At 39.7% G+C, this 26,711-nt stretch overlaps 1 protein-coding gene across 1 annotated transcript; it reads right to left on the bottom strand.

Moving 5' to 3' along the window:
* Positions 1-273: 273 nt before the first annotated feature.
* On the bottom strand, positions 274-26,533 carry PM20D2 (peptidase M20 domain containing 2). The gene is given in 12 exon segments (XM_008929971.3): positions 274-2,427; positions 3,249-3,356; positions 7,624-7,759; positions 10,118-10,272; positions 13,250-13,392; positions 16,988-17,136; positions 17,214-17,408; positions 17,410-17,445; positions 17,447-17,479; positions 17,481-17,955; positions 25,214-25,303; positions 26,343-26,533. Coding segments are annotated over 12 exon segments (1,914 nt in total). The 3' UTR covers positions 274-2,224.
* Between the last annotated feature and the right edge of the window lie 178 nt (positions 26,534-26,711).

Consider the following 26,711-nt stretch of genomic DNA (forward strand, 5'->3'; position numbering starts at 1 on the left):
TATATTTGGAGGATATTTGTTTTGGTTTGGTTTTTATCCCTGTTTCCCCCCTCCCTTTTCCCTTTTTTCCCCCCTTGGGAGTTCCCTATTGTGTGTACAATATATTCAAATTGTATATATAATTGTAAATATATGTAAATACATATTTTTGATATAATCCCATTTTGTTTGGGCTTCTTTCGGTTTTTCTGTGGTTCGTTTTTTTCCTCGCTTGAAAGAGTGGGAGGGGGGAGGGGACAGCTTGGACTTGGCAAGAAAGCCAGGCCAAACTGATACACACAATTAAATTGCTTTATTAATATCAACTCATCTTTAATCAGTACTTCAATTCCATTTTAACTCCAGCAATTATTACAACAAAATGAAGATATGCTTTTAGTGCAGAAAAGTTTAATTAACTGATCTTGGACAAGATGCAGCCAGCAAGTCTGGACAAAGAGAACTGAGAAGGCTGCAATGCACATCAGCTGGTAGGAAACACAATGACATAGCATGTATTGCCATCACTGGGATCCCAACACACCATCTTAAAAACAGGAAAGCAACGGGCCAAGCAGTTCATGCAGGAAGAAATAAAAAGCAACATGTGCTAAGGAAATTAATGAATTGGGTTGTTAACCCAGTAGATCATAATGAATTGCAATTGTGCCTGGCAAGGCAGACTGTAGATTAGAAGTTAAGGAGAAAGTTCCTTTGACAAATCTTGGAACAAATTTCAATTGGATTTAGTATTCAACTTACTACCCTGTATGTACCTATAGCTCACAGTCCATACCTCATCTCTTTCATGCATTCATCTGTCAAAACTGTCTGCTAATGGAAACAAGGATACTGGTGTAAAACTGGAAGTTGAACGTAGAAATTAACTAACTATAAATTCTGAATAGAATTTTAGACTTTATCATTTAGACACTGGTGCTGTTAAAAAAAAAAAAAGTTTCTGAAATTATATTGTGCATTCTGACTTCCTGGGGAATACAGTTTGCCTGACTTTTTTTCTGAATCTTACTGTAATACTTATGCTTAGGAAAACATTAAACAGTAAGTTGCTTTCTCACTCAGTCTGTCCACTGGTTCCACTTTCCACTGATTCATGAGGTCCTTTAATAAGTGAATGTAAAAAATCCTAACGTGCTCGGGCGCACAGAACACCACCTAGATAAAATCTGCAGTATTAATATCTCTGGGAAGCAAAATAACAAGGATTAAACAGACTAACAACACAACACACAAAAAGGACAACTGACAAGACTTAACAGATCTGCTACTTAGGATATGGAAACATGACTTAATAGATCTGCTGCTTAGGATATGGGAACAAACATGTTTAAGAAGCCAGTTACTGCACCAGCAATCCTCAGTGCAAGCTTCCCTGAGATAACTAGAGGGGTTTGCACGCAACCAATTTAAGGTGATCTTCATTTACTGCTTCGTGGTACCACACTTGTATGTTTGTAAAAAAAAATTTTCACTGGTTTAGCTAAATTTATACACATCCTTCAGCTCAGTTAAGCTGGTGCAACATTTGTATTGCCTTAGAGCAGCACTTTTCCTGCAGTAGTTTCAGTGTGTTAATTTAAACAAATTTAATTTAAACGTTTAGTTGCTTTCCAATTTTGTGATCCATGACTTCTCCACAACACCTCCAAAATTTATTAGGAGGAAGATCAATGCATTTCAGGAAGATCAAGATTCACAGACTGCATTTCCATACAAACAGTTCTCTTCCATTGCTGGAAGCTATTATTGTCATAACCAGGCATGTTTCCAAACACAGCCCCTTCTCTCCAGTGAAACCTGAGGTCTCCATTTTGTGCCAAGAAAAGTGACTGACCAGAGAGAAATGCTTCAGATTCAGCCTATGATTACTGCATGAACTGTGCTTTTTTTAGAAAAACTGCCATATTACCCCTGTAAGGAATATTACTTTAGCAATACATAGAAAATCACTAACAAGGGATCTGAACACTATAATTCATTCAACACAGCAAATGAAAGACAACATATTTGAGATCTCTTTATGAAATTCATCACCATATTGAACACAAACATTAGAGCCAGATGAAATTGCGCACTTTTGAATGCAATACTGTTTGTTTTTCCTAAAGTAAAAAAAAAACAAACACAACAATATTTCTTCAGCTATATATTTATCCAGCCTCTACTAGGATTTAAATACAGCATCTCCATTAAGTCAATCCTACTGAGAGAGGCTTAATGAAGTTTAGTGTGATGCACATGCTCCTACGCCAACATCGGATTCCTTTTTAGGTTCTATTGGATTTATTTGCCCCTCTTCTTTAAGCTTCATCTCTGTAAAGTCTTTCCTGACTTCTTCTAACAGACCTGGCTTGAAAATGACATCCAGTGCTGTCATTGCCAAAGCTTTGGCTGTGCGCAAAGCATAGAACTGAGCAGTCTGTGACCCTGCAAAAAACAAAGTAAGGAATTTCAGGTTAGATCACTAATATTAAACCACTAGCTTACTGCATAAGGCATAGTCTGTAAAATAAGATCTTTAAGTTTCAATGGCAAGAACAGTTTCTTAATCTACTTGCATGAAGTACAAGCCCATTTTCTCATGCCTCAAACCAATCTTTCACATGCAAGTACTTAATTTTCTGCTACTGATATAAACAACTATGACTGAAAACAGGAAAATGAGCATTCATGTTTTGCTTTTTAGACAATGTGGAGTTTTATACAGTTGGCACTGTTATGTTTCCAAAGCACTGTGCTTTAGGAGTAAGAATTTTTTCTTTTGTCTCATGTTTAGAAACTCTTCTGAATATGCTGCTTGGGATAATCTGTCTAATTTCTTGTGTCTAGATGGTATACCAAGTCAGGTTTTTCATATGAAAAGTGATCATCCTTCCCATATACATTTAACTTTAGATACAAACCCAGAAATTCTACATCAGCCTTTTCTGCAACTCTACTATTAATGTAGTTAAATAGTTTCAGGGTCCATATTCAGCTCAAATCTCATCATGCTTGACAAAAGCAACCTTGTTTCTATAACATATTCACATGCAGCCCATTTCATATTTACACTTTTAAACATTATACATACAAAGCTACATTATACACGGTACCTTTGAATACCATAGAAACATATGAAAGCTTTAATTCTCTGTAATTTGAAATATTCTCTGTTTCTAGGTTTGCTGTAGTGAAATCAGTAAGCAGCCTCTACAGTGTATAAGGATTCCAAATATAAACCTTTAACCTTTTTCACTTCCACTCACCTGCAGCTTCTGTGTACTGCTCAGTATGATTCAATGCATCAGAGCCAATATAAAAATAAGGATGAAGCCCAGGGACCACAAATGTAACATTTCCAAAGTCTGTGGAACCTAGAAGGAGCACAGAGATTTTCTTAATGAACAAGTGTTGAACAGTTTTGAACGCTGTAAGAAAATGCCTGAAAGACATTATCTCCTGGTTGTATCTAAAACAGAATATCCTTTGCCCCAAATAACAAAATAAAAGCATTTCTAATGAGTCATTATCCATATAAATACCTCCCATCACCAAGGTGCTTTCCCTAACTAGTCATCTCCAGATGCTGCTCTCCAGTGTGCTTCTGATCAATGATCAGTTACCAGACTGCAAGGAAGATGTATCAGCATGTTCCTATTCCCTTTACTATTAATCTTTTATCAAGCATCTCCCAATAGTAAGCTGCTAATTATGAAAACAATGAAACAATGAAAGCTGCAAACCCTGACATTTCTGGCAGTTCAGCAATTTTCCTGTTACAGCCCTTAAAACTAGGCCCAAAACTTCCCACTTCTCACCAATATGCAAACATTCAGTGTTAGATAGAAGACTCTGAAGTAGAAATCTATCTTTAAACAAAACCAGATTGAGGACAACTATTTTTTCCCCCCATGCCCTTTGATTATTCTCAGTTATGGAAATCTTAACAGCACAAGCACTCTCAAAATAAAATCAGAACTAAACTCCAGACAAAATGCTAGTGCTTTGCAGATATAAAAAAAACCCTGATAGCAGTGCTGCAGATTTTAATGATGACGCTTTCATGTCTGACTACCACTTTCAATATGTTATCTAGTGATAGGATCTATCTCACAGTACTGCCATATCTATTGAATGATATCATCCTCGAGTAGTAGATCCTTCATAGTAAATCATCCAAGAGTCTACAACTACATCCCAAGTGCCTTTTTTTTTTTTACCCAAACAAGCAATCCACTCATTATTTGTTAAAATGACGTTTTGAAGCTGGAGAAATCAACATACTAGTTATTGTGATAGCCAGACACCAGAGAAAGTCATAGCAGGGAAAAATGGGGATGATCAACTAAGATCTCAATTAACTTTTTTCAGGCCAGAGATGCAAGGATTTGTTTCTATAGCAATTTGTTTCTATAGTATAAAATGACCATCCCAAAGATTTAAAATTATTTGTATCAGGTAGCCTCCACATCATGATACTTTGTGAAGAGATGATATTGCTAATGCCTCAAGATGTAATGATAAAATGATTGAAGAACACAGATTTTACTTGGAAGCATATAGTTATTAAAAGTGAGTCCACAGAGCCTACACTATGAGGACAAGAGTTTGCTATTTGCTCTGCTTACAGAGCAAAGACTTGGAAAAAGCAAGACTTGTCCGAAAACATCTTTTCCAATAAATTCATCATGCATTTGAAGAAAACCCAAGTCTTGGCACAGCAACAAGTTATTTTAATTTCCAGTAGTCTGTACTACTGATTCATTCTTTGGTCAACCTGGACAGACAAACCAGAAGTCTAAAAGTTCTGCATCCTCCAGACTAAGCCAAGAGTTCTAGACTTGCCTTACTAAGTCCTAATACATAAACTGCTGGAAAGACAGTGCTGCCCTTTTCCCCGCTCGTACTTAGCAAATGAAACATCAGAAATGTCAGTGCATCACAGCTTCCAGTCATGTAAAATTCCAGTTCACAAATTATTTTTGCTGAATAGAGGGATTTAAACTGGGTATTTTCTAGTAATATGGAGAGCAAAAATCCAGGCAGCTTTTAATAAAAATGTGACAGTCAAATTCTCCCCTCTAACAGATAAAAAGAGACACCCTTTAGTGGTAATAACCTAGATGCACGTTTACAACATCAGGTGTTCCAATGGCTTCCATACAAACATCTGAAGTTGTATGCTTGCCAGATACATACAGATCAGGACTCCTTCTAGAAGTATAAATAATTGCAGCTGCAATATACAGAATTCTGCACTATCTTCAACAGAGAGGTACTGGGACCTCCAGCCACTCAAAAACATATCCTGAAGCTGATACTGAAGCCTCTTCAAGTCACTGAATATTTAACACAAGTCAGTATTACCACAAACATGAATGGAGGGGAAAATACCAAAGATCCCAGGAAACATTTATATACAGTCCCAAGCTCCAAAAGTGGCATTTTCAAAGCATACTGCCTCCTTCTTAATATTGCCTGTATCAGTCTTGTGCATGGGGAACCAATGAACCCCACGAATGCTAAAAATATCAAAGTTATCACAAGTGTTGGTGCCTCATCTAAGGCATGCTCAGTTAAGCCATCTTCTTTGGGAGGTTATTGGTATCCCGCAGTAAAGCTGCCCTACCGCCAGTAGGAGGAGAAACAGGCCATGGTACCTGGTCCAAACTAACTCATTTTCATGTTATTTATGTCACCCTGGCTGTGTGCCAAGCGAGCAGAGTGGGCACAAGGCACACACGGAGTAGTGTGATGTGATGTGCTAAAGAAACTCTTTGTAACGCTTAGCTGCCTGGAGCGATACCTGTGAGCAGACCGATACCAATACCCATGTAGAGGTGGCAGCGAGTTTGCTCATCTGTTTACGACTTTTCTGCTGCACAGACATGGAGAAGCAACTGAGCTATCTTCCTTCCCTTTCAACAGAAGAAACTGATATCCTAAAAGAAAACATTGAAAACTGTATGAAAACTAAACAGAAATAGAGGTTCTTGAAAAAGATGACACAAAACACTCAACCCCCCCCAAAAAAAGGTAGCATACAAAGTTCCACTCCTATGGCTCTGGAGATTGTGCTTTGTATCACTCCTGAATTCCCACTGCAAAAATTCAGAGGAGAAGCTGTGGAAAGAAAATTCAGTAAAACCTACTGCAGTGCAAGATAAAAATGCAATTGCTCAAGCACATTTTGACATTTGACAAGCAATTCAAGGATGGAACAGGCATATGGGGAGTTTTGATTTAAGCAAATTAATGGTTAACATTTAGCATATCAAGTAACTTACATATGAAAGTCCCATTACAAGTGGGTGTCTGTGTTAAGTTTACTTGAAGTCCTCTGAACAACAGCAAGATCATCAATATTCACAATCACTCTTAATACAATGGTTTGAAGGAAGCAACCAGCAGAGCTCCAGAAAGCCGCACTACAGTAAACATTCTATGTAAGTTTCCTCAGCCCCTTTCTTTGGCTAAACCAGCAAAGTATAAATCTTATTTGTACTGAACCAAAGAAAAAAAGAAACCTGCCTTTAGTTATAATTTGCTTTTACACACAAGACAATGAACCAGTCGAAAAAAACATGTTTAATTTGGAAGGGAAGTAAGAAACAGAAAAAAAAAAAATCCACAATACCAGGGGATATGAAGTCTCCCACGTCCACAAAAAAAAGTTTGGAGAGCTCTGTTCCCAAACACCAAGCTTATCCAAACTCCAAATATAATCTGCATTTAATATAGAGAAGATAAGCACCACAATCAAACTAGTCAGAGTAACTTTTTACCGAGAAAAGTATTTTCTTTCTAAGAGAAAAACCATTAGCATAAGTGGAGTAAAAATGTCCATATATACAGTTATGATCAGTAGTGAAAGCTAAAAGCATGAGCAGCAGTTAAGACTTGAACAGAGCTCCTGTAGGAACATTCTGAAAAAAAACCCTGTTAAGTATAATGAGAAATCCACCTCAGCATTCACATTCCTGTTACAGCTCTGAGACCAAAAAAGTTAAATCGTTTGAGACACAGTCAAGACCCAGAAGTGAACATCTACTTGAACAGCACCCTTTGGAAAAGTAATCTGTTGAACTCTTGAACTAAAATTAAAGACCTGTTAATGAAAAGATTAAATGAGGGTGAGATGCTTAAACTGCCATTTATAAATATCTCGAAAAACTCCCTCTGAGATATTTGTTAGATTCTAGTAGATTTGTTTATATGAAAGCTTGTAAAATACTATTAAGAAAGGTTCCTATAAACAAAGTCTCATCCCCATGCATAGCAAACCAGGATTCTATATTTCAAAGCCACAGAATGAGACACAATTCATTACACATCCTCATGTTCTCAGTAAGACTGTTCTTAGCTCTCCAACCTTTCCCCCAATCAAACTGTTTATTAATTGAAATATTTTCAGAACTATTACCAGAAAACGATTACTGCTCTTCTTACCTGTTCTCAGCTTCTACAACAAATACAAAAACACCAGCCAGAGATATAAACCTTTTACAGAACTTCACTATTGTAATTTGGCTTTTTCTTCTGACCAAATTGGGTTTAATTTAGCTCTGTTCCATTGTTTTACACACTTTAGGATTGATCAACCTAAGCTTCAGTCATAACAAAAAATACAGATGGAGTTACCTGACAAACCATTCAAGATAGCATCTTCTGATATAAATTCTATCCCAAGCTTCTTTCCATTCTCCTTGTAAACTTGCTGGAGGCTCTTATTTGGAAGCACACTGTAGTAATCATTTTCACCACCTTTTATTTCCACCTAGACAAAAAAAACCCAAATTATTTTAAGTTTTTCTCCAATGTAAGCCAGTTCAATGTAAACAATCTAAAGGCCAGAAAAAGTAACTATGTATCCATACTTCAAGCCCAAGGCAAAACAGACATAAGTGCTAAGTTTCTTTCAAAAACACTACATTCTGCTAAATATTACCCTTGATCAAAACACAGCTGGCATTCTGTTCAGCTTGCACTAGACAATCAAATTCCAGAAGCAAGGATTTCACAATTTTCTCCAAAAATAGGAAACAAACATTTCCTGTAACACTGTCTAATGATTCCTACTACAGGCACTATTAAACTACACAGAAATCAATTTAGGCTTTTACCAAATTCTATTTTACCTTTGTTTAGCACACTTCCAATAAATACAGCCCCATTCATGAAGTGACTTCACCCAGTCGAGAAGTTTGAAAACAAATGGGAAAAAACCCTATCAATGTCAAATTTCAAGAGAGATTTTAACTTTCATTCTGCATAAAGTACGCTTTCTGAAGCCCTTTTCTAAATAGAGTGAGAAGGCCACAGTAGGAAAACAGCATCTAATGCCTTAAATAGACTACAAAACTGACAAGCTCACATTCACACATACCATATCTATTTGTTTTGATGAGCACATACATTCTTTTTATAGTTCTATTAGTCACAAAGCTGTAACTACAGACTAGGTAGAACAACCTACCTTAGCAATACAATGCAAGGTAGTCATGTTGCTTGAACCAGCCAGAGGAGGCATACCCCCATTTACTAAAAGCAAAAAAAGCGGGAATGCTAACTGAAAAAATCACTCAATTTTTCACATTCGATTGCTACATGAGCCTGCTATTCAATGGGGCAAAGGACCTAGTGACAAAGAACATGGTAAAAAAAAAAAAAAAAAAAGGCAAAACACCCAATACCTGTTTTGCTTGTTCCTACCAGTAAGGTTTGCCACCAAGCCTCCCAGGTCTCTGAGCCTGTCAGCACTGTCTGTAGGATAGAAACATCACCCACAGCAAAACAAAAAAAATTGTGGGGCACTTGAAGAAATTGTATGTATATGGGATTGGGCAGGATGCATCCGAGGATGCAGAGTAAGAGAGAAGCAGAAATGCAATCTGGGAGCTATCATTTTCTAAGTGTCATTGAAATAGAGGAATTCTCCAGCTCACTGAAAAAGAGCTAAAGGTCACATCCACCTTGAAGGGCCAAGAGGAGGACCTTGAAAACTACAGACTGGTCAGACTGCTCAAGTTTCCAGAGGGATTACAGACCAAATAAATCCTCCTAAGACCCGCATCCAGGCTCATGAATCACAAGGTGATCGTGCATACACTCATGGAAGAGCAGACAGTGCATGATCAAGCTTAGCTTTTCATGACAACGTGTCTGGCTCAGACGACACAAGACATGCAAACTCCAAGTGTTACAATCAGTGGCACAAAAATCCACATTGCTGCCTGTTACCTGTAGCAGTCAGTCATCTGCAACCAATAGCAGTGCCATTACTGTTTCAATATTTCTATCATTTGATGTAGACAACTCCTGTGAGACCACATCTGGTGCTGTGTTCATTTTGTGCTCCTCCAATCAAGACTAGGCCACCAGAAGGTCATCAGGATAAGCAGGTGAAGAACATGACCTACAAGGACAGGCTGAAGGAACTCGATTTGTTGAGCCTTCAGAACAGCAGGTTAGTGGGACATCTTATTGCTGTCTACAGTTATCAGATGGGGATGGTACAGAGAAGACAGAACCAGACTTCTCGGAGGTCAAAGTGATGTGACAAGAGGCAACAAAGGGAATTCCCATTAGATACAACAGAATCACATGATGGCTGATGCTGGAAAGCACCTACAGAGGTCATCTTGACCCTGCTCAATCAGGGTCACCTAGAGCTGATTGCCCAGAACCCCATCGAAGCAGAATTTGAATATCTCCAAGGATGGAAACACCACAATCTCTCCAGGTAACCTGTTCCAGTGCTCAAGTCATCACAGCATAAACATTAGGAAAACCCTCGTTCACCATGAGCTGGGTAGAGCACTTGCTGAGAGAGGATGCAGAATTTCAGCTTTGGAAGTACTCAGAAATTCACGTGGCACTCAGCAATCTGCCCTGAACATCAGATTAGACCAGATGACCTCTGGAGGTCTCTCCCAACCGAGATTCTTCTAGGATTCTGCAGCATTCTATTTATAAACCAAAGCTTGCTTTCAGGACACAAAGCAACAGAACAGCAAAGATTATCATAGTAACTCAGATTTACTTTGGCTAAACACCATGCAGACAAATAATGCAAGCCTCGATTTCCTGTTCTGGTCTGTGTAACAGAAACACAAGACAATGAATACATTCTTACTTTGCACCCTGTGGCCAGTGCTGCAGATTTGAAGCAGTTCTCAACCTTCTCTGTCAGAACAGAAAGCTCTTTCATTGAAGGTGCGCGCAAGTAAAACTCTAGCTCAGTGTAAGAAGGAATGATGTTAGGTTTCACACCACCATTTTTTATTACACCTGCAGAAAGGGAAAAGTTGTGTTACCAGTGTTAAATGGAATAACTTGACCTTCAGCCCTGCCATGAAATTCCTTGGTCGAGAACTAAATATATAAACAGAAAACAACAAAACATCAGCTGAGCATGAAATACAAAGGATTTAAAAAATACAATATGTGGACAAAAGTTTCTTCATCAGATTAAGTGGAACATGTTTGTGTTTTTCAGCACAATTTCACTGCATTCTTTGGTTAGACATCTGCTATAAATCCATAGATGAGCCAAACTAGCATTTCTAATTAATCCCCTGAAATTCAATTCATCAGAGCCCTAAATCAATCCGGCTGCCATAAGAAAAAAATTGCTATAAAGGTTAACTTGGATTCCAATTTCTCAACATTTCCTCAACTAGAATGCTTCCAACTTCCTTTGTCAGCTTGGAGAAAAATTAAGTTGCATTTCTCGGCAATACTGGAGTAACACGTGTGTGTTGCAGTGCATGGAAAGTTCATTAGATGCCTCATACTAATTCTTCAGAAATATGGGAATGTATAATATATGTAGTTTTGTTCACAAGTACAGTTTGAGTTGAAAGTGCTCCCTCAAGGAAATGCATGATAACTATGTCTTTTTCAATTATAGCATCAGAGTCACTACCATAAAAGACAGTAATATTTAGATATTTCATCAATAAAACATTATAGAGCCCAATTCTACATTAGATTTTAAAGCATTAACAGTTAGGTGCTTTCAACAGGCTGTTTCTCTGGCCTCCTACCATCAATTGAGGTATGTGGAATAAGATTTGTTTTCTGTAGAACCTGGGAAACTCTCTACCTTAAATGGAAATATTGTACAAGTTACTGATGTGTGATGCTGAGGCCTGAAGAGACAGCACTAACAGGATGCAAATGGGCAACAAAACATTACTTTTGGTGCTGAAAACCTATTATGAATTCCACCTGAAGTAATACCCTTCCAGTCTCAAATACAGTCAAAATAAAAAACAAAGTGCTGAATTAATCCACTATCAGTATTTGTCTATCACAAAAGGAACAGCTCAGATGAGAGGGACAGACATCACAGGAAAGGAACCAGCAAGTGAGTAATTGTGCAAATTTTCATGACACATACCACAACACGCTTTCTCAAAACAAGCAGCTTCATGAGTAAACAACTTTCACTTGTCTTGTCCAGCACATTTGTAAATGCAACTGGATAGAGTCCGAGTATGTCTACAGTTAAATTTCAAAGCAACTGCAATATAGACTGGACAGCAGACCTAGATTAAAAGTAGGCTGCCTAAACACTCCTAGTAGCAGCCAGTTTGCCCTTCTGGAGGGAAACCTTGGGGGTTTTTTACAACCTGTTTAATACAACTTTTTGAATAGGAAAAAAACCTACATTCCTGTTTTTCAAGGAGGCAACACTTACTCCATTCATAAGCAGGGGAGAAAGGTAATATCAAAATCTCAGAGGAACTCAAACCAACAGTAGTTCAGTACATGAAACATTAGTTAGAAATCCTAGACTTCGAACAATGGAAATTATCTCAGCTTTTGTTAGTGGGCTAACACTACTGTTTTTAGGATCACTTACTTCAGTCACTGATTATACTGCAAGTCTACAACACACGATCTCCAACAAAGTGTTGTAAAGAAAGCACTCCTAAAATTAAATCTCATTCTGTCTGCTTATACCTTCCCAGAAGTATTTTAAATATTTCCAATTTGAAAACCAGGTTTATGACTGCAGTTGTATCAACACAGTAATTTCAGTTTTGCTGTAGTTCAGGAAGCATTACCTGCAGGAGGCTTGTTTAGATACTTAGTTTTTTTTCCAATATTACCCATGCAGCCTTTAGAAACTATGAAGAAAGCAGTATTTAGGGGTTTAGGCTTAGATTCAACAGAAGACTTAGGCACCTCCAAGCTTACACCTGCAACACATGCATTTCAGACACCAAAACTCATAATTATGTGCCTTGTTTCCTACAGAGCAATAGGATGGAGAGGTTATGCCTACTGTCTGAAATTTTTTTGGGCATGCTGCACAGCACAACTGCAAACAGCTTCATCTAGAGTCAAAATGATCAGGACTCTACCCAGATATCCTGGAGAGAAATACACTCTTGTATTACATACAGCACGAGCAACGAAGACATATAATGGTCAGCTCAGAACTTCTGGAAGGGTTTTAAGCTCATAAACAAGTACTCCAAATAAACAGCTCTACATTCAGAAGTCCTGTAGAATTGGCAAAGTTTATTAATTTTGACTTGGAAAAAGTTGTGTTGAATGTAATAAGGAAAACTGGGTTTATAGCTAAAGGGCAGCTTCATCTCAGCTGAAACTTTTGATGATGTTGATACATGACACTGAAGGAGTACAAGTCAAGCTTAGTGCAAAATGACCTTTCTAATCCAAAATCTACTAGATATTAAATATTAGAATCCAGTCAACACCTAGTTGATTGGGTTACTAACCAGAAATATAAGCTTGTGCCATCACTTGTTCTTTGTACTTCAGTAAATACACTTCACTCCAGACCACTACACCTTTCCAATAAATGCCATCTAACTAATGGAATACCTATTAAAAAAAGTGATGCAGTAATACTTCACTTTTCAGAAGCGTTTAATCTTACACCTTTGCAAAAACACACAGATTAAGGAATGCAAGGTCATGTACCAAAATAAACTTGGCACTTTTTTCGTCCTTTCTGAACTGCAACTTCAAGTGCAAAGACATAAAATTTGTCTCGCCTCTACCTAGGTACCAGAGTCCTCTTTTGAATATGATCTGTGAGTGTATTTTCAGCAGTTAGTTCTGGACACTTACATACCATTTAAATGAAATGGTGTTATTTCATAATATTTCAAGTGACTATACTAACTTAGGGCATTAATGCAATACTTTGAAATGTATGATATTCTAAGTTAGTACTTCAACAGCCTAAACTCTACTTGCTGGACATTAGTTTTAATGAAGATCTCACCATGAACTCTCCAGGTCGGTTTCATTTGCTGTCTTAAAACAGACAGATTGTTGTACGCAAGAACAGCAGCATCTAATGCATTAACTCCTTCCCAAGGATAAGCAGCAGCATGAGAAGCTTTTCCATAGTATTTCACAGTCACGCTAGGAAATAAAAGGCATTGCTTATTTGTTTTTTGTTCACTGAAAAAAAAAAAGTCTAAAAGAAAAAAGTTCCTTTTGTTCACACAAATATGTTATTTAAGTTTTGTGCAGCAGAACACCAAACAGTTTACCTGGCACTAGACTGTTGCATAGTTAAACTATCTTTGAGTGCAGAAAAATGCTGAAAGATTTCCAGAAACCCAATAAAATGGAATGATACCAAGGGCCAGTCAAGCAAGAATGCTACTGGTAACACACATACCACTACAAAGCCTTTTCCTGAAGAGTACGGGTTTCACATGTTAATTAAATTTCTCCAACACTTTTTTTTTTACACTGCCTGACTGTTCTGAGACTTAAAGTTACTAACATTCTTCTCAGAGAACAACAAACCCTTTTCTCAGACTCAAAATTAGAAGCTGACTGTCCTAATTCTTGTCAAATAAAATGCGTACAATAAGACAGCAAAAGCATGTAAGATCACATACAACTCATGTCTAAATAACAAAAGTCAAGTTTTACAAGTGTAGTAATGGCATAGCCTAGTACTAAATACATGTTATTATGCTACAGCAAGAATGTTCTTTCCCTGCACACCTCAAAAAAGGTGGTAGAAAGGTTTGCAACAAGGAGGAAATTTAGTGCAAGGGTTATCCTCCAATTGCATAGAAGTCATTAAAAAATGCACCTTAACATACCTAGTAGGAATTCATGCTTTGCTTCATCTTGGGGCCATTTTTATTAGACTTACAAAATAATTTAATATTTCGGATTATATGAAAACTCTTTACGTAAGAGGAAAATACTAAATACTGACAACTGCATAAGGTCTTACTATTATAAAATACACAAATATTTTCTACCAATAGTAGAAATTTTAACTAAATCAGTTTGTACTCCATACCCACTCCTTTACACAAAAAACTCCATCTTCAAGCTCAAAGACTTCCTTCCACCCTGGCACACACAACCTTCCTCTTACCCAGCCATAGTAAGCAAGCCCAACTTGCTTGTCCCTCTGTCTTGCACAAGTGCCAACTTCACCAGTTATCCTGAACTGACCCCTCACTCTCGGAACCACGCCACAGCTGTAAATTAATACCAGTACTTAAATACTTGATAGCAAAGAGGGGTACAATGGACTGTACTCTTGCAGCAGGAAACATCTACTACTACTGGAGCAACCCAAATTAAGTACACCCTTTTCCATTCTCCTTCATCCTCCAAGACAACCGTAGATCCCTTTCTCTAGAGTATGAGATTTATTTAAAATTTGTTATCACTAAGAAATCAATATAAAAAAAAACTTATCCATTAATATCACAAGTATTATACTGCAACCCCTCAAATTGATCCACAAATATCCCTCGACATTGTCCAAAAAATGGGAAGAAAGCAAAGTGCAGCAGAAAGTCATGTTGCAACTTTCTTTTTCCACAAGAAACATGTGTTTCTTATTAAAAAAACATTCTTTCAGCATTCCTTTTCTTGTGCTTTTATTGCTACACAAATGTCACAGTGTCCAAAAAACCCAACAGATTTTGCAGATTAACACTACCCTAAGCCAGTTTAAGAATACCAGTAGAAGAATGAGGATCCTGTTTGACCAACAACAGGCTGATTAAATGAAAGATAAGTGAATAAGAATCAGCAAACTTTGGAATGTATTCACCAGTTATCTCAATATGTTAATCTTACTTCAGGCACAAGCCAGCTTTCACAGTAGCAGATACAGTTATATTAGCAATTTAGTGATCACCAGTCCTTAAACTCCTTGGAAACAACCAAAGATAAATTACAAATTGGCAGAAGTGTCTTTGTACCTTTGGAATCTCATAATTACATAAAACATGACATAAACTGGGTATTTCAAGGTTTTGAAGATAGTAAGTTGCTTCACTCAGAACTTCAATTTTGTTCAAGGTTTAAAGGCTATCTGGGACTTGCATCCTACAGCAGACCATGACCTCTGAAGAGAGGCTTCTAAATCTTACTGTATGAAACTTAAAAGGCTATTGCAAGCAGACAGGCAGAACTATCATTGAAAACTGAATCTTGAACATTATAGATATAATCTTAAGGTACAAAAACCAAAAGGCAAGCTGGGCTAAGTCCTGAAGGAGATTACGATAACCAGTAAAGACTCTTTAGAAACACAATAAAGAAATATAGCAGAGAGCTGGCCACATAATAAAGACTAGGTGTTGCTAACCTTGCCTTTTTTACCATAAAATTTAGCAGTAACAGAAGCAAATTATCCATTGAAAAAAGCCCTGACAAAAGCAAAATGCCCAAGAACATAGGAGCTGAAAACAGTTCTCAGTACATCAAGTCAGAAATTACTGGAAAACCAGTTATTTAAATATTACAGAATGTAGTCAGAGACAGCCAATAGAAATACTTGAAAAATCTGTTTCACTGCAGAGAGGTTACTAGTGGGGTCTCTGCAAGATAAGACCCTGGGATCAAGAATCTTAGTAACAATGACATAAAACGTAGCAACAAAACCTGCTGATACACTACTGCTGGGACACTACGGAAAAAGAAGTTCATAACATCAAAAGAAGAACAGCATGGCCTTGCAGACTGGCAGAGTAAGAAAAGAAAGAAGCTCAAAAGTATTTTTTAAAAAATCACATATTTAAAGACTAAGCACTTGTATAAGAGTTGATTGCTTGAAAATGACTGAGCAGGAAATCCCAAACATGCCGGCTATCTCCAAAGATACAAGGAGACACTATGGTCCCTGCATCAGCTAAGTAAGGTCTAAGGAAATTGCACCTCATGTACTGTGCACAATTCTGGGTATGCACATCCAGCAACGTATACTTCAACACAAGTCAAGTGACTCCAAGTACGAATAAGCAAGTGCTGTCACCGAACGGCAGAGCTAATGAAAAGAAGACAAGACATAATTTCCAAAGAGTTACATGGCTAGCCGGCAAAAAAGGCAGCTGTGTGAGGGCAGGACTGCTGTCTATATGTACGTTAAGGGCCAGGAAAGCCAAGAACTACTGTGGATCAAAAAAAAAGTTGATGTGAGAGTTAATACACACAACAGGGCCATGACTAAATTTAGGGTGGAAGTTAATATGGATCCAAACTGCAGTCAAGCTTGGCCGGCCAGTTCTTTTCAAAAGCAGGAGGTCAAACGTGAAACGCTTTCTGAAATGATTAAAATGCACAGAGGATTACAAGACCTGGCACCCTGGCAAGCGTGGAACTATGATCCTTGAGAGCCTACAGTTGCATCTTTAAATTCTATTTTTATTTTAACAGATGGGATAATCGCATGGATGTTTAAAAGAAACGCTTAGAAACATCAGAACAAAGAACTGATTTTTGGGACATATGCAAGATTATCTCAGAGTAGTCAGGGATTTTAGCACTATGCTGAACACTGCACTTCGGAAGAATGCCCCAGAGTGCCATTCCCTAATAGTGACCTGGGTTCTTAGCTGACTGTAAATACTTTGTCTGAAGGGCATCTGCAAGGTCCCCGGGTTTCAGCCACTGCCAAAGCAGTGTTCTACTGAGGGAGGGGACAAAGGGCTAATGACAAACCACTTCTTTCCATCTGACCCCGCTCACTCACTCGTGCTCAGCCACATCAGGCAGGTAAGCCGCGTTTTCCTGCGAGGGGTGCGCCATGAAAACCGCATCCAGGCCATCGAAAGCTCCAGCCTTTATCAGGTCGATTTTGCCTCCTCCCTGCTCCTCCGCGGGCGTCCCCAGCACCGTGATCTGCAGCACAGATGCACACAGAGGGTCAGGGGCAGTCAGAGGGGGGACACCGCCGCCTCCCTCGGGAGGGCTCCCACCTGCACGGGCGCGGGCTCCGCCAGGCTCTCCAGGGCGGCCTTCAGCGCCAGTGCGGCGCCGGCTCCCACCTCGGCGATGAGGTTATGTCCGCAGGCGTGCCCGAGCCCGGGCAGCGCGTCGTACTCGCAGAGAAAGGCGATGCGGAGCGGGCCGCGGGGGCCCTGCGGGGCGGCCGTGCCCCAGTCGGCGCGGAAACGCCGTGCCCAGCTTGTAGCGCGGCCGCACGGCCCAGGGCGGCGCCGGGCAGGTCCCCGCCGGAGAAGAAAGTGGGTCAGGGTGTCGTGCGCCTGGTGTTCGCGGTACGCCAGCTCGGGACGGCTCCAGATGTCGCGGCTCAGCGCGCCCAGACGCGCCGCGTTCAGATCCACGCTCTCGCACGCCCGCTGCTTTCAGCTCCTCCAGCGCGCGGCCGCGGCGGGGCCGCCCTGCGGCGGCTCTGCGGCGGCTCCTGCGGCGGCTCCTGCGGCTTCATGAGGCCCGAGAGCACCTGACGGAACACCTGCCCTGCAGCGTGAGACCGGCGCTGCCGCCCCTTTTATGGCCTCCGCCGCACCGCGGGGCACGCTGGGAAGGTAGTTCGTCGCCCCGTGCCGACCTGCAGGCGGCGCCCAGCCAGAACTCCTCACCCCAGCGCGCCAGCGCGGCGCCCCCCGGCGCGGCCGACGGAGTTTCGCGGGCCCGCCCGTATCCCGTGCCGGGCGCCTGCCGGGTGGTGCTCGGTGCTGGGACCCGCCGTGTTCTCTGGTTTAGGTCTAGGCGTGTTCTGGTTTAACCCCAGCCGGCAGCCAAGCCTCGCACAGGCCCTCACTCACTCCCCCACCAGCAGGACTGGGACAGAATCGGAAGGGTAAAACGTAGAAAACTCGTAGGTTGGGATAAAGACAGTTTAATCGGAAAAGCAAAAGCCATGCATACAAGCAAAGCAAAATAAGGAATTAATTCACTGCTTCCCGTGGTCAGGCAGGCGTTCAGCCATCCCCAGGAAAGCAGGGCCCATCGCATGTAACACTAACTTGGGAAGACAAACATCATCACTTCAAACATCCCCCCACTGAGCATGATGTCCTATAGTCTAGAATATCCCTCTGCTCAGTTCGGGTCACCTTTGCCAGCTGTGTCTCCTCCCAGCTTCCCATTCAGCCCCAGTCCCACAAATGTGACATGGCATTTGTTTAAAATCCTGTGTGCACATATTGCTAACGGGGATTTATCAGAAGTTGGAATGGCTGCGAAGTGCTCATTGGGAGTTTTTAGATACAAACCATATAGCAGGGACCTTGCCTATTGAACCAACCCATACCTGACAAAAGTTGAAGTCAACAGAAACAAAATGACAAATTTCTGGTGGTATTCATTTAACTACCAGAAATTCCCTTTTTGTTCATTTTAGACATGATTTATCCACTGTACCCTTTCCCCACAACTTTTCTGTCACCTGTAGAGGTGCTTTGGTGTGCTGAACTGCAGGTTTCCCCTTTCCACAGAAAACGGGCGAGGTCCTTTTCCTAATCACACCCAAACCCTACAGGACTCTCTTTTCCCCACCCATCACCTCCTTGCACTAATGCCCTCCCAGTCTGTCTTTGCCCTTTCCCTGGGTGCTTGTAAAAGCCTCACTTGCCACATCCAGTCAGTTCTAGTCTTCACTACTCAGCATCACCCCAAAAAGTACTACTTTGCCCTTCCAGGCTCCAAACCAGTGTTCACAGTCCCCTTCTCCTCACCTAATTGATCCTAATTCTCCTGTCCTGTTCCCTCTTCGTAGCTATGTTCCCTGCCTCCACTAGGCACAAGTCGGTTTCTCACAACTTTTTCAGTCTTTGCAATCCCAGTTTGTTGCCCAGCCAGCCCAGGTCACCTCTCCACTTGTTTCCTGCCCCAGTCTCCCTAAACCCTATTTTCTTTTCCTCCTTGCTCCTACTTCTCCTGTACTTTTTGTGCAGCCTCTCTTCCACCTGGTTCTGAGAATGCCCCATATGATGCAGCCAGTGAATTGAAAACAGTGAATTGCAGAATTGAAAACGAGGTGCTTTTTGGCTGAGTTATTTTTCTGCCAGATCACTGAAATGGGGGTCAGGTGAGAGCAGTCAGCACAGTGTGCTGCATGGACATACCAGTGCATGGCCAGGATGCAGTGACACAAAGGGCAACGCCCTTGTTCTAGTCTAGGACTGGCTTAGGCTGCACTGGCACTACAACTGAGGATGTCAAGCCTCAGAGCCACAGCTAACAGGAATGGTGAGGCTTGGCCACAGAGCAAATTGCACTGTGGCAGCTGCCTCCAAACAACCCAGCTGCTCGTTTGGAGGGCTGAAGAAGGAGCATGGAGTGCACAGGAATGTCAGCATCTGAAAGTGGGACAAACTTAGCTCTGGCTCATCCAGGAAAATTTACCACTCATGGGGAGCAGCTAAATTACTTTTAGGGATTATGTTATCTGCTCACATCTTGCTGTTTTCTTTTCCAACTGAGACTTCTCAGATAATGAGAAGGTTGAATTACGTATGTGACCACTTTAGGATATACTTGAAATCCTCTTTGTCTGCCGTGAGGATTTGTGAAACATGCAGCAGTAAGATATCCAATAATTTTATAAATTTAAGCATTACAGAGTTTATGCCAGCTTGAGAGTTTCAACTTGCATGTTTGAAAACTGGTAATATGTATCATAATTAGTGCTAACATCAGTTAACATAATAATGGGTATGTTGTTTTGCATTTTCCAATTCACAGTCCCACATAATTTGCACGCTCTGTGCACAACTTGTGTGGTTCCTTTAGAGGGTTTTGCTGACTGGGAGAACCTCCCTCCATACTTCCTGGCATGTGCTCCTGCTGTTGCTTTTCTTGTGAGGGTCTGGCAACCGTGTTGTCTCCAGTGAGCTAGTTCAGTCAGTAAAAATCAGCTTAGAAAAGAAAAATGGTTATTTTTCAGCTGAATAGGGTTTCACAAGACACACAGTAGGTCTCCACTTCCAAAAATTCCCAGTTCCACCATAATTTTCCCTTTCCCAGCCAAAAATTTGTCCCACTCCCTATTCAGCCTTTGGTATTTGTTGGACCTTTACTGGAGCTTATGCAAATCACTAAAATGGCACAAAAATAGCTTATGCAAAAAGTTGAGTAATATCCTACTGTTTCAGTGAGTTAAATTGGACAAAGGTCCATGAAATGCCAGGGCAAGGAGGGCGTTGTGAGACTGGGTGTGTGGAAGCAGTGAGCTGCTCAGCCAGCTCAACCACTCTGGTAAATCCCACCCAGACAGAGCTGCTGGGAGCATCACTGTTGAGGACAGCCCACAGAACTAAAAATAAACATTTACAGCTGCTGCAGGTCTTAAAGCGGAGTGGGGGTCTTGTGAGCAAAGCAAAGGAACACATTCACATAGTTGAAGACTAAGCAAGGCTGCAAGAATTTTTTCCTTTGTCACAATAAAAGCAGTGCTGTGACTCCTGAAATCAGACCAATTCAGGAAAGGAAAAGGAAAAGGTGTGAAGTATTTTTGTTTATAAGCAATAGATGCATGCTGAATGAGGCTTCCATTCCTTAAATAAAGATCCCTTGCCTTTCTAATCTTGTTCCTATTCTGTCTCCTCCTCAGTATGTACTGTTTGTGTGGAAGAATGACTGAATATTTACCCCAGAGATGGGATGATACCTATTAAATTAGCAATAATTTTCTTGCTCCTTAACCTTCAGTTCTCAGTTATTACACTATCATGTTTTTTCTCCTACTTTAGGAGAAGGCACAGTCTTTCAACCTTTTATACCCATTTCAAAATTCATTGAATGTCACCGGGAGTAAGAAAACACTTATATTCAGTACCTTCATTTTCTATAGGTTGTGCCTAGGGTCATGATTATGAGAATGTTGTATTACAGTCAGTCTAAATTATAAGTCTATAAAATGCAAAATATATATCCATAGCATTTTGTTTATTAAGACAGAAAAAAACCCACATTTTTTAAAAACTGGGTCAAAAATACTGTGCTGATATTTTGATTGTGCTAAACAAATTACAATGCAGTATTGAGACTGCTTAAAATACTGTTACTATATAGAGGAAATACAACCCAGGCAACATTGCGATTCTTTGGGAAAATCAAGAATTGTGCATATATTTATTTGTAAATAAACAGAAACAAACCTCACAGCTGCTAATTCAATTCCTGGAATTAAGCTGTAAACAAATGCTTTTATTTTTGTTTTAGAGGGTGGATGAGGCTTGGTAGCTTTCCATTGGTCTAAAAGAAGGAACATCTGTTGTGGCCATAAAAAACTCGATGATCAAGTTTACCACATCCCACATTAGCAATATTAGGCATTGAAGTTGAAATCCAGATCAGACTGAACTCAGTGAAAGTTTTGCTGTTAAATTCCGGGTGGCCTGGATTTCAAGCCAAAATCCAAAGCTTTAAAAACAATAGCACAGTGAGTATCAAAAACAAAAGTAGTCTGTTGCTGTGTGTAGGAGCTACACGCTGGCTTGCCTAAAATAACATTCCATCCTGGTTTACAAATAGCTTTATATTAGGAACTATGTGTTAAGACATACAATGCTACAAAAGCAAATCCTGTGTTTAAAAAGAAAGCATGGTAAGGGTTTCTTTAGTCAGATCACAATATCAGTAGAGCAGAAAAATTTTAAAGAGCTCATGAGGAAAAAAGGCTTAAGTCACTGAAGCATATTGTCTTTTTTAACCGTTACTGGATTAAGGATGCCACTATATGTCTTATACATTTCTTATTAAGGGAAAAGAAATACAGGATATATGTGTTCAAAAAAGAGAAGCCTTCTCCCTATAGATATATCATTTCTATCACTTAAGAGTTAATTATGGTATGGGCAAAAATTCAGAGCAGACTGAGACAGAAAACATGAGCTTAATGCTCCCTTCAGATTTGGTTACATCATGTACAATACTTGGAATTAAATCTGAAATTCCTCACACAGCATGTTTATTAGCTATATGGTTAAGACCTCACCATTTGCCCAAATGCTGTGAACCTGTACCAAAAAAGACAAGGCAAAAGTCATCAGAGACGCTCAGTGAGAAGGCAGCTGTGGCTATTTGAGATGCTACTGGCCTCAGCTCTTTGTGCCTGCCAAAAATGCCTGCCCCAGCTCTGGTGGCAGAATGAGACACAATTACCTCTGAGCTGTTTCAGGGCAAAGTCCAAAAGCTTAACTCAAGCTGCCCCCACCCCTGCCCCCATTGCATTTTATGCTTTAAACACTGGGGTTTATCCTGAAGCAGCTTAGAGTTATCTGTGTTCTCAGTCTGCTGACTCCACTATGTGGGTGGTATCTTCTGGAAGACAGGCAATAATATTTTAAACCGATGCAGTTATTTTCAAAACAATCACTTTCATGCACCATTAGCCACAGAGGCTGGTATAAGCTTTGCTAGCTTTAGCCTAGTTTAGTGAACAGTGCTTTTCTATCTGATGCAGATTTTCATTTGTACTCTGAAAGCTGCAAAAGTGAAGCAAGGGCTTAGTTGTATTCTGTATTTTCACTATTTTTTTAGTTTTCTTTTCCCAACTGGGGTGAGATTTTTTTAACAAGAAACATCAGTTAACTCCAAGAAAAGTTCAAAAATTGCCTGACTTAAACGCTGCCAGTTAGAGCAGCTAGCTGTATAAAAGACAGAGCTAGATAAACTTACATTTCTTTCTTTGGTTTGGCTCTCTGAGCCAAAACTTATTAGCTATTATGGGGCTCCTTGAAGTTTGCACAGCAGAATGTAAACAGAGCATTAAATTTCTGGTGTTACTGATATCCAGGACACTTAAAACACAAAACTTACTGACAGCTTGCTCTCTCTTTCCCAATTAAATTTTACTTTTGTAACAGTAAGAAAAGTGTCGAATATCAGAGATCTTACCTCAGCTAGAAATATCTTGAACCCCTCTCACTCCTCCGATAAAAAATCCTGCCTCAACTATACCCTTTTACGTCTTACACAGTTACATTTACATATGTATTTTAATATGTAATATGATCATGTATTTCACATTATACTATAGGTGAATGGTTAGTAGCAGCATCATTATGGTCATAATGCTATCCCAGTTTGAAAAGATTTGTGCTAAAAACAGCCTGATCACATACATGTCCCATCAAGACACTTGATGCTAAAACAGCTCTATTACTGACAATATAACCAATTTTTGTTTTATTTGTTTAATTATTATATTATTTTTATATTATATTTGTTTGTAGCTTAGATGTCTAGTTCGTTTTTCCCTCTAAAAGGCAGATTTTTCTTATTTAATGTCAGATAAATTCACCAATTGATTTCATAGTAGGACTTACTAACTTGGCAAAAAATACAAACAGCCTCGAGTTAAGGAAAAAGTGATCATAAGATGTGAAGTCTCTGTTGCTGCCAACTCCTCCTGACAGCATGAGCAACAAGCTACCTCAGCTTTGGGCAGGAGAGGAGCGTGAACAGGTACTGCTGGCTTTCCATGCACTGGCTGACTCATAGACCACTGCTGCTGTGGACAGCATGGAAAGCAAACACACAGAAAGCAGGTAGGCGTGTAGTGGTCAAAAACTGCAGGCACTTTGTCCATTGGTGTTAACTTCCCTTCCACTACCAGTAAAAGACAGTTAATCCACCTCTGTATAGACAAGCCCAAGTGTTTTCCCTGGAAAATCCCTATAGAGGTGAAGAGAAAGTAAAAACTTGTCATGCAAATCTCCACACATTTAATTGCTTCTCTCAGCTCCCGATTTAAAAATGGCCGATAATGTTTTTTGTATTCATGACAATGCAAATGTAAGTGAAAAATAAAATCTAGACTGTGCTAAACTTTTCAAAGCGATGAAAAAAGTCGGATCTTTCCTGGTGTGAAAATACTCCTTTACTGGCATATATATGCCACTAGTTATTTACAATGATGTCCTGTGCTGTTAGAAACAATTTTATTTTGCTATCGATTCAAACAGAACCACAATCAGACCCCGACCTTTTATTCCCTCGAAGGAAGGAAGTGTTTTGCAGCTCTTAAAGTTCTTTATTTTTAATACATTGTGTCCTTGAAGTATAACAGCTGTTGGTTCACAGACAGTATCTATTTCTGTGTTAAAGAGACAGAAGATGACCACTCAAAGAATTCAATATCCAATTTTTTTTTAAATTTCAATTTAAATACAGATTGAAATTTTCCTCTCATAAAAATATGTGAAAGCCTCTCGTTTGTTTCATATGAATATACTATTTTGCAGATAGACAGCAAAATTATGATATATTTGCAATCCACAGGGATCTTAAGTGGATTACTTGTGTTAGGAATCACAAATTACTATTAAGCACTTTGTTGTGGATTGAGTGGCACTGAGTAGCTATTGAGACAGAAAACCAGCAGCTTGCTGTGTCTAATTGCAAACCTCTTTACCCTCAAAGCTTTTTGTTCTTATTTTTTTAAAATCTGAAGTATGATACATTGCATAATCATAAATACACTTGTATTGTGTTGACATTTTCCATAATATCTTGGGAAATTACATTAAAATAGTAATTATTTTTGATCTTGATTTGTATCAATCATGCAAATATGAACACAAGCCTTATGGGCATTCATTAATAATGATAATTTGCTTAAAATATTAATTTCAAAATAATACTTTTAAAACTATACTTTATTCACAGTGGGAATATACAAAGCAATAACACAGTGGCAATAGCCACTATGGCACACAATGATTTTTTTAGTCTTTTTTTTAATTGATGTAATATCACAAATTTAAATAAACACACAGTATGTTGCACTCACTATATATACTCCTGGGTTTACTGTTGACAAGAAGAGGTTTATGGATATAATGAATCTGCTGGTTTGTTCAAATTGATATCAGTTTCCTGGAAAAAAATAAGCAGGTAAGTGAAAAAGGAAAAAGTATACTCATCTACAGGACTATTAAAAACAGTCATATTTCTAATTTACATATTATGAACTTTGCTGACCTTGTACATATGAAGAACTCACGAGAGTGCAGTTGGATGTTTTCGGATCAATGTAACACACGTGCAGAACTCTGCCAGAGTTTCAGGGTCATTTGAACTGGTGCAGCCATCACTGTGAAATGAAACAAGGATGGGTTATTATTTTAAAATTCAAGGAAACCGGGACATGCAGTATACGCAGAGACCTGGGAACAAGTACTGACAATTGCAAACAGTGAAGGTCAAGCTGTATTACTGAGCAAGCAAGTCCAATCCATTTTGGTTTCCGCTAATGGTTAAAACGATTTTGAGGTGAAGTCATACATTGCCCAGTGACATCTGGCAAACTTAGGTAATGAGTTCTAGTTGTTTCTAGCCAAAGAGAGCTTGATCTTTAGTTACCCCAGACTGTTTGTTGTTCTCTAGAGTTAAGCTATTTTGTTTTTAAGCACATCTTAGAGACTCTGCATTGCAGTTTGTTTGGGTAGTTTATAACCTTGTTACCTTATGATAGGTTGTTATAAATCTCAGACCTGGCCTGTGCATTTACATGTTATAGAGATCTGACTCTCTTTCTACTGCCCCAAATCTTTGCATGAAACAGGATACAGATGTGGCTCAGTGTTATCAGGTAGAAGGTGGGTATGCCTCAAAAAGCATCCTGTTAGTAGCAGGGTGGCCAGGACTGTTCCTTTAATTAAAAGTTCATCTCCTACATTCTGATGCACCATGTTCATGCACCAACAGATGCCTGTGTGCTCTGTACTGTGTTTTATGTATGTTTTATATCACATGCATGTGAGCTCCCCTTTCCTTACCAATGCTGCTTACTGTACCACATACTAAAGGCACTTTGTTAGGACTTGTGTGCAATGCCAGTGATGCATCTCCTATTCACTCACATGGCAATGTGCCTTTCCAGAAATCTTCCTGTGAATATCTTGAATGTCATTACTTAAAATCAAGACCACTAGTTTTTGAAAAAAAAAAAAAATCATCCTTGCAGCGTGTGGATTAATTCATAATGAACAGGCACATGGCAGAATGCTGAAGGTGCTGTGCAAGGAAGTTAGAGACAACTGTGGATGTGAAATGCTCTTTATTTCACGTGCTCATCATTAGAGAACAAGAGAAGCAGATTTAACAGCAGCCTGACAAGATCCACTATATACCTCTCTGGGACTGATTGCTCTGGATCCCTTTCCCCACCCACAACATGGGGGAGCTCAGTTCTAGTTCCATCTCCATCTGAAGAACCATTCTGACGTCTTGAGGGATGGGGAAAGGGAACTCCAGCGACAGCGTTTTTCAGGCCCTGAGCCTGGCGGGGAGAGGTGCCCTCTCCTCCCCCCAGCACCCACATGGTCCCATGGCAGGCACAGAGACAGCACACCGGGCGTGGAGAGGAGGCAAGAGAGCGTTTATTGTTGGGGAGGTTACATTTATAGGGTTAGGAGGAATCACAGGTTAAGCAATTAGAAGTCTCAAGGGGCTTACAGGAACACCCAATCACAGGAAGGGGTTAACAAGGGGCCAATGAG

This window comes from Manacus vitellinus, unplaced genomic scaffold, assembly GCF_001715985.3.
Source record: "Manacus vitellinus isolate BGI_N305 unplaced genomic scaffold, ASM171598v3 scaffold_4_pilon, whole genome shotgun sequence".
Lineage (NCBI taxonomy): Eukaryota > Metazoa > Chordata > Aves > Passeriformes > Pipridae > Manacus > Manacus vitellinus.